General features: G+C 38.8%; 1 protein-coding gene across 2 annotated transcripts in view; it reads right to left on the reverse strand.

Annotated features, from left to right (window-relative positions):
- LOC117452616 (uncharacterized) overlaps window positions 1–6253 on the reverse strand; it is a 17925-nt gene extending 11672 nt beyond the window's left edge. The window contains exons 1-3 of one of the 2 annotated variants that reach the window (XM_034091326.2): window positions 5818–6253; window positions 2581–2704; window positions 2212–2455 (exon numbers count right to left, since the gene is read on the reverse strand). In XM_034091326.2, the coding sequence (XP_033947217.2) occupies window positions 2212–2425 (214 nt within the window). In that variant the 5' untranslated portion in view covers window positions 2426–2455; window positions 2581–2704; window positions 5818–6253. The remainder of the gene's footprint in view (window positions 1–2211; window positions 2456–2580; window positions 2705–5817) is intronic. The other variant, XM_071204275.1, reaches the window with a different exon arrangement.
- Window positions 6254–9523: the final 3270 nt, after the last annotated feature.

Raw genomic sequence — 9523 nt, forward strand, 5'->3', positions numbered from 1 at the left:
CCTCTTGGATTGATGTGTGTGTGTGTGTGTGTGTGTGTGTGTGTGTGTGTGTGTGTGTGTGTGTGTGTGTGTGTGTGTGTGTGTGTGTGTGTGTGTGTGTGTGTGTGTGTGTGTGTGTGTGTGTGTGTGTGTGTGTGTGTGTGTGTGTTGCAGCATCTGATATTTAAGAAGTGTGTTACATTTGAAATGGCAGAAAGTCTTGTTGCAATTTCCAGATATTAAAAGAGGTCCCTTGAGTTTCTCTGGTAATTATCAATAGTAGCAGTTAAGTGAATACTGTTCAAACAATACTGTTGACATGTGGTTTTGAGAACACAGGAAGATGGGGGAGGTGAGGGTTTGACTTACAGTCAACTCAGATCTAGGAGATAATGAAGCTAAGCTACTGTGATTGGGGAAACTTAAGAAGTGAGGTGTTGGTGATATTTGGGCAGCCAATCACGGAGGTCTGGAAGGGAGGCTCAGATAACTCCTCCCATTGTAAGCGATGTATTAGACAGGAACCACGCTGTGTTCAGTCTCTTTCCTCTGGCTGGATCATGTGAGTATCAGGTAAATATGGGATCCCAAAGATAACTGTATTGAATTTGTAGTGTATTGCATTGTCATATTACCATTAAAGTAGATTATTGTTAAACGGTTAATTGTATGCTCTGGATTCCTTCCTGTATGATACATACTATGTATTGTTAGGGACGCGCAGAGATTTGGAAAGCGGACTAGTAATCCCTTCAAATTTCTAACAGTGTGTGTGTGTGTGTGTGTGTGTGTGTGTGTGTGTGTGTGTGTGTGTGTGTGTGTGTGTGTGTGTGTGTGTGTGTGTGTGTGTGTGTGTGTGTGTGTGTGTGTGTGTGTGTGTCATAATTGCAAATGAGACACTTCCTGTAGCAGAACTACCACAGAAGAGGTTTTCAGGAATCAACCACATGTTTCTATATCTGATTGGCTGTGAGCAGTCACTGTTATAACGCCCCAACCGTGAAAGATGCAGTCACAAAACCTTATGTTTAAATAGTGTCAAAATTAAAGTTGACTTTAAAAGAGGTTGCATGATCAAAGTGAAGGCAGAGTTCGAAGATGGGTGTGGTGCCAGAAGTAGTGTGGGTGGTGTGATCTAATATCGAGATTGCCTCTATTTTTCTTTACCTTATCTAAATGCTTTTGTTGTTTTCTGTGAAAGCAAACAAACAAACGCCTCTCCTTCTTTTTACTGACGAAGTATACTGAGAGAGCGGCTGAGTATGTAGACAGATCTACGATGCTTTGTGTGTGTGTGTCTTTATCTAGTCTAAAAGTATTTAAATAAATGATACTTCATATTCATTAAGGTAATACATTTCCTTCTTCACTGGTTTGTGTTGTTGTTAAAACTGCATGGCCCTTTCTCCTCGAATCCTCGGTAGTGACCCGGAAATGGATTTCAGCCTGTCATGTTGAAGGACATCTAATTTCTCTAAATGCACTTCGAGGACCGAGGATTGAGCATCGAGGAGGCTCTATAATCGAGGATACACTGATGGGTCCTCCGCGCCAGTTGTATTTCCGGCAACAGAGATGTTTAAAAGAGTCGTGACGCACGGCCGGACTTATCTCAGCCAATGACAGCTCTGCAGCTCTGGATATTATTTTATTAACTGGTTTCATCACCACGGTGTTTACAGTGAGAACAGCTGTGAGGTCCGTGCAGAAAGCAGAGCAGTGTGTATAATATATATCACTCAGTATAACAGGCCTACATTACTCTCTTTATTTGTATGCTTTAGTTTAGTAGATATCTACAAAGAGTCGATATTTGTCTAAAACCATTTCGTGCTTCGCATAATAAAATACAGAACGGCTGTATCCTGATCCCTTAGAGAAATGAGAAAGGGCCCATGTCATCACACAACGAGGTGTTGTGTGATGACGTTGATGTGATGATGTTATGTTGACATGTTTCCCTACCCTCTGCGACAGCATTGCCATGGACTACACGCAGAATTAACTGCCAGTGTAAAGCTGAATCATGCAGCCTGTGCATGCCACCAACACATTCCTACAAATACCTATGGTCAATACCACAAACTATCTAAAGCTTTTAAAAGTACTAAACATTACATCCTTAAAATATGGCTGTAATTACTGAACAAAGAAAGAATTTTTTTTAGCGTTTGTCAAAGACATCGCTAAAGATAGAAACAAATTCACACACATGATATTTTTTAAACTCACAACATGTCTGTTTTTTCTGTATCATTTGTGACAGGCTCTGCTGGGTCATAGGTATCATCCAGCCCATCTGAAGCCACCACGGAGAAGCTGCCATCCTCCTCCTCTTCTTCTTCTTCTTCTTCCTCAGGGTCCACACGACATCTCTTTGATGGTCTCTCTGTAGGGGTGGATATAAAAGAGGGCGCTGCCTCGAGAACATTTGATGTCCATACATCAAAGTTGCTGGAATCTATAGTCTGGACAGCTGTAAGATAATTGCATTTTACAATTAATAAATAATAATAAAACAATCATTGTAATTGCAAGCACAACAACTCAAGGCAGCAACACCAAACTTAACCAAAACGTGCATATAAGACAGCTACTAACCAGTACTTCGATATGGATGACTAAAGGTACGCAAAGACAACTGTGTGCGAACTGTACGTTTGTGTAGAATGTCGGTCTGACAAGCAGCATCCCTCCTTCTAGGTAACTTTTGAAATTGGCTGACCTGTTACAAGGAAACAACAACATCATCTCAATTTTGTATTCATGATTAGTAACTGCAATGTGAAAATCACTTGTATTCTGACGTCCCAAAATGTTTCACAACATAGATGCAAAAACTGATATTTCCCTGAAAATCTGTGTTGTTGGTTGTTGTTGCTGGCGTTAGTCCTCACCCTTCCTCTCAAAAAAAGCCCGGTCTTTGTTTACATAATCTGGATGCTTGGTCTCGAGGTGCCTCTTCAATTTGGCAGGCTTCATCGCCTCATTGGCAAGACACCGCAGGCATATCAGACATTTCGGTTTCCCTTCCACTTTAATAAATCCATATTGGAGATACTCCTCATCGTATTTCCTTACTTTTGTTTTTCATTTACTTCATTTGTAGCCGTAACCGGTCGTTTTAAAAATCTGTCCATCTTCCTAGTATGCTAGCCGTGTTATATCTCTATGATGCTTGCAGCGGCGCTCTCTGACTGACGTAACAGTTATTGTTGTTTCCACGGTAATGGGTGACACGCTTGATTTTTAAATGTATCTATTTGTTAGATTAGAACGTAATCTATGAACTATTTTAGATTAAAAAAAATATATATTATTTGTTGAAAAAAAAAAATGGAAAAAAAATGATATGATAATTTAAATGAATGAATCTGAAAACTTTTCACGGACCCCCTGGCAGAGTGACACGGACCCCACTTTGAGAACCACTGCTCTAATGTACAGAGTAGTGTTAGCTCGGAGTGTAAGGGATACTTGCTAATGTCAATACACGCCAACCGTGGTAAATTTGGTTTTATATTGGACGTTGGATATTCGACACATTCGAAAAATCTATTTAACACTGGCTTCGATGGACGAATTTTTGTCAAACCAACTTTGATGTGTTAATACAAGGCCCGCCTATATAACACAAAGCTTTATTTTTCAAAAAACCCACCTTTTGATTTTATACTATTTTTTTGTGTTAAAAAATCCTATAAATCTATTATGCGGCTTGACCTTTTCACCTACCCATGTCAAAACACATCTGATGAACTCAGCTAACTGCCCTACACTTAACACAAAGCTTTTTTTTCAAAAAACCCACCTTTTGATTTTATATTATTTTTGTTGTGTTAAAAAATGCTATAAATCTATTATGCGGCTTGGCCTTTTCACCTACCCATGTCAAAACACATCTGATGAACTCAGCTAACTGCCCTACACTTAACACAAAGCTTTTTTTTTCAAAAAAAACCCACCTTTTGATTTTATACTATTCTTTTAATGTTAAAAAATGCTATAAATCTATTATGCGGCTTGGCCTTTTCACCTACCCATGTCAAAACACATCTGATGAACTCAGCTAACTGCCCTACACTTAACACAAAGCTTTTTTTTTCAAAAAACCCACCTTTTGATTTTATATTATTTTTGTTGTGTTAAAAAATGCTATAAATCTATTATGCGGCTTGGCCTTTTCACCTACCCATGTCAAAACACATCTGATGAACTCAGCTAACTGCCCTACACTTAACACAAAGCTTTTTTTTCAAAAAACCCACCTTTTGATTTTATATTATTTTTGTTGTGTTAAAAAATGCTATAAATCTATTATGCGGCTTGGCCTTTTCACCTACACATGTCATAACACATCCGATGAACAAAGAAAAGTACCCTCTGCATGAGAAAAAGCAAACACTCTGATTGTTAAAATGTTCCTCATCATCAAAATTGATAACAGTTCTTTGTTTTTGTCTTTTTGACCATGTTGCAATATAGGACATATACAGTGTTTTCAACTGTCAGTTAAAAATATCCTCTTGCCTACTATTTCTGAAGTCCTTATATTATATGGAAGCGATTTAGTAATATCCGAATTATTGTCGTCCTGAGGTGCCTTTCTGTTGGCATATCCTTGAAAATGCTTAAATAATAATTAAAAAAAGTAACTTTCATTACTATTGCCTGTGTTAACCTTTGGTTGTTTTATGTGAAGATGTATATTTAGCTATTGTAAGTCATTTAAAGAATTCCATGTAGCCTAATCACCTTCAAAAATGTTAAGATGAAAAGGCCAAGCCGCATAATAGATTTATAGCATTTTTAACATTAAAAAAATAGTATAAAATCAAAAGGTGGGTTTTTTGAAAAAAAAAGCTTTGTGTTAAGTGTAGGGCAGTTAGCTGAGTTCATCAGATGTGTTTTGACATGGGTAGGTGAAAAGGCCAAGCCGCATAATAGATTTATAGCATTTTTTAACACAAAAAAAATAGTATAAAATCAAAAGGTAGGTTTTTTGAAAAAAAAAAACGTTGTGTTATATAGGCGGGCCTTGTATTAACACATCGAAGTTGGTTTGACAAAAAATCGTCCATCGAAGCCAGTGTTAAATAGATTTTTCGAATGTGTCGAAACATCATCATCATCATCTTTATTTAAAGAGACTCTTGGTCCATTATTACAAAACATACAACACTCAAATACAAACTAATATCCAATATATCCAACGTCCAATATAAAACCAAATGTACCACGGTTACACGCCATACTACTGCCAAAACAGGTGGCGCATTGTTTCTGATACAGCACATAACTTGTCTCTTCAGTGTTTAGAACAAAAACAGTGCCATAATATATCAAAACTAAACTCAAAGTCCCTCCCATAGAACATATGGTCTGAGTGTTAGCGATGCATGCTAACGTAAACAAAAGCCACACTGTGCCAAGTCATATAATGATATAGTCATAATGTGCATATATCCAGCGTTGATTCTGAAATAAAGTATAGCATGAACATCGTATCTTTCTCGCGGGCGTGCCACATCAACAGTATTATTACCAGTAACTTTACTGAAGCTGCCCTCCATGTATCTTGTGAAGGCAACTTACATCTGCTGGCTCTGAAGCTTCTAACACATGCCAAACAACATTACGTCTCACAAAGGCAACATGAACACAACGTTATACATATCCAGCACACTATTGTCACACAACGCTAGCAACTTAGTTAGCCCGGTTAGCACTGTGGCAATGGCTTAGCAGCCCGAAAAACGTTTACACATTTAAACAGTCGTGGTAGATACTTTGTTTGTTTTAAACATCACAAATACACAAATAACAATGCATACTTACAGGTTGTGTAACCAAATCTCCCGCTGGTCCAGACAAAGTAGGAACAGCATCGCCCTTCAGTACTAGACGCATTGCATATCTGGCTTCAACCTGTGCAAGGTTTGTGAAGCTATCGTCCGAGAAATGCCGAGCACACAGTACAGTGTGATTTCGAACCGTTGAAGGAACATTGTTAAAAATAAATTTCAACCACTGACTTCTTCGTGGTTCTGCATTCGGTAAGGTAAACAATCGACATTTCCCCTCACATTTCAGGACACAGCCTCTTCTAGTTGGCATGACTGGGGTTGCAGTCGAATGGTCCTATAAACTATTCCTTGATCTCTGTGTGAAACGTCACGGGGTTAAGGAACAGTGGATATGAGAATTCAAAAGGATTTAGGAAAAGAGACTGCAGTGCTTTGAGAATCCGACTGCATTTACACTATCGCACACAGCGGACGTCATAACTGTGCGTCTGTTGTGGGGAAACTACAGTTTTTTATACCACGAACTACATGGATGCATAATAAGAACTAGTTCAAATACCAATTTCTGATTGTTACGACTTACGAGTTACAATTGCATTTGAACTAGTCAGAATACCCATTTCTGATATCAAGAATTCAATTTCAACAACTAGTCGAAATGCCAATTGTTAATATCAGGAAATACAATTTGAACTAATTCCAAATCCTTTTTTGATATCAGGAATTCAGTGGTTACTAGTTATAAATAAAAATTGAATTATAACAATTGTAACAGAAATACACATGAGTAAGAATTTAATTTTTGATATCAAGAATTTGCGTTCTTACTAGTAGAATTTCTTTTTTGATATCCTCCAGAAATGAATAATCTAAATCGGCTTGCCATATCTAGACACATAGAACACTTTGCACCGTGCTCTTATGATGTTGTGTTATGCTTCTTGAGCGTGGACAACAGAGAAACATATACTGTATTCTTCATGACCAAGCAAGTTTGGAATTGAAATAAAAAAGTAAAGTGAAACTTAAGTTTGTCACCCTCACCCTCCGGTCCAAACATATTAATCCACATGAATCATCCTCTACTGATGGTATATAATAATAATAATAATAATAATAATAATACATTTATTTTGGAGGGCGCCTTTCATAACACCCAAGGACACCTTACTATCACCTTCCCCTTATAGGGGAAATATAGGGAACAATTAAAACAGTGGATTTAGTGAAGTATCAGCCGGGGTAAGACAAGACAAACAACAGGAAATGGACTATAGAAGGACACAGGGTAACAGGTTATAACGATATTGCCCCTATGCTCCGTAAGGTGTCCTTGGGTAGTTATGAAAGGCGCCCCCCAAAATAAATGTATTATTATTATATACCATCAGTAGAGGATGATTCATGTGGATTAATATGTTTGGACCGGAGGGTGAGGGTGACAAACTTAAGTTTCACTTTACTTTTTTATTTCAATTCCAAACTTGCTTGGTCATGAAGAATACAGTGGGGCAAAAAAGTATTTAGTCAGCCACCAATTGTGAAAGTTCTCCCACTTAAAAAGATGAGAGAGGCCTGTAATTTTCATTCTAGGTATACCTCAACTATGAGAGACAAAATGAGAAAAAAAATCCAGAAAATCACATTGTCTGATTTTTAAAGAATTTATTTGCAAATTATGGTGGAAAATAAGTATTTGGTCAATAACAAAAGTTAATCTCAATACTTTGTTATATACCCTTTGTTGGCAATGACAGAGTTCAAACGTTTTCTGTAAGTCTTCACAAGGTTTTCACACACTGTTGCTGGTATTTTGGCCCATTCCTCCATGCAGATCTCCTCTAGAGCAGTGATGTTTTGGGGCTGTCGCTGGGCAACACGGACTTTCAACTCCCTCCAAAGATTTTCTATGGGGTTGAGATCTGGAGACTGGCTAGGCCACTCCAGGACCTTGAAATGCTTCTTACGAAGCCACTCCTTCGTTGCCCGGGTGGTGGGGTTGGGATCATTGTCATGCTGAAAGACCCAGCCACGTTTCATCTTCAATGCCCTTGCTGATGGAAGGAGGTTGTCACTCAAAATCTCACGATACATGGCCCCATTCATTCTTTCCTTTACACGGATCAGTCGTCCTGGTCCCTTTGCAGAAAAACAGCCCCAAAGCATGATGTTTCCACACACATGTTTCACAGTAGGTATGGTGTTCTTTGGATGAAACTCAGCATTCTTTCTCCTCCAAACACGTCTAGTTGAGTTTTTACCAAAAAGTTCTATTTTGGTTTCATCTGACCATATGACATTCTCCCAATCCTCTTCTGGATCATCTAAATGCTCTCTAGCAAACTTCAGACGGGCCTGGACATGTACTGGCTTAAGCAGGGGGACACGTCTGGCACTGCAGGATTTGAGTCCCTGGCGGCGTGGTGTGTTACTGATGGTAGCCTTTGTTACTTTGGTCCCAGCTCTCTGCAGGTCATTGACTAGGTCCCCTCCGTGTGGTTCTGGGATTTTTGCTCACCGTTCTTGTGATCATTTTGACCCCACAGGGTGAGATCTTGCGTGGAGCCCCAGATCGAGGGAGATTATCAGTGGTCTTGTATGTCTTCCATTTTCTAATAATTGCCCCCACAGTTGATTTCTTCACACCAAGCTACTTACCTATTGCAGATTCAGTCTTCCCAGCCTGGTGCAGGTCTACAATTTTGTTTATGGTGTCCTCTGACAGCTCTTTGGTCTTGGCCATAGTGGAGTTTGGAGTGTGACTGTTTGAGGTTGTGGACAGGTGTCTTTTATACTGATAACGAGTTCAAAGAGGTGCCATTAATACAGTTAACAAGTGGAGGACAGAGGAGGCTCTTAAAGAAGAAGTTACAGGTCTGTGAGAGCCAGAAATCTTGTTTGTTTGTAGGTGACCAAATACTTATTTTACCGAGGAATTTACCAATTAATTCATTAAAAATCCTACAATGTGATTTCCTGGATTCTTTCCCCCCATTCTGTCTCTCATAGTTGAAGTGTACCAACGATGAAAATTACAGGCCTCTCTCATATTTTTAAGTGGGAGAACTTGCACAATTGGTGGCTGACTAAATACCTTTTTGCCCCACTGTATATGATGAATAGGAGTGGACCCAGTACTGACCCCTGGGGGACATCCAGTGAAATAGATATTTATTGTGACTTGCAGATAGGCAGGGCTTTGTCTGGATGTTTGCGATCAACCACCACACAGCGTTTGGTGATAAAATAGAGTTTATCAGGACATGCTGGACACTGTCCAGTATTCCACAGTGTACACATTTGGTGTAAAAAAACTGCTCGCCAGTCGATAATGACCCAGCTATAGTCTTGGTAATTTGATGTCATCCTTTAGTTTAAACTCTGCCAGTGCCGCCTGATTTAATTGACGGTTGAATGTTGTAGAATTGACCTCCTATGCTGTCATATCCCATTGTTGTTGGCACTGGAAATAAATTATTTCCTTCATGATGCTACAACATTCCAATAAAACACATGGCATTGGCAACCCTGGCTTTCGCTTGATTATTTAAAGTGCACATTTTAGCAAACAGTGAAGCAAAAACGTGAACTGCTCAGTATTTAATCATTCATTCACAGTTCAACATAAATAGAAAATAATACATTTTCTAAAATCTTCAAATAAAAGACAAAAAATGCATGGTCAGGGGAAATCACCATGTGTGCATTTTCTACTACCTACGCAACAAACACCCTCT

This window comes from Pseudochaenichthys georgianus, chromosome 9 (assembly GCF_902827115.2).
Source record: "Pseudochaenichthys georgianus chromosome 9, fPseGeo1.2, whole genome shotgun sequence".
Classification (NCBI taxonomy): domain Eukaryota; kingdom Metazoa; phylum Chordata; class Actinopteri; order Perciformes; family Channichthyidae; genus Pseudochaenichthys; species Pseudochaenichthys georgianus.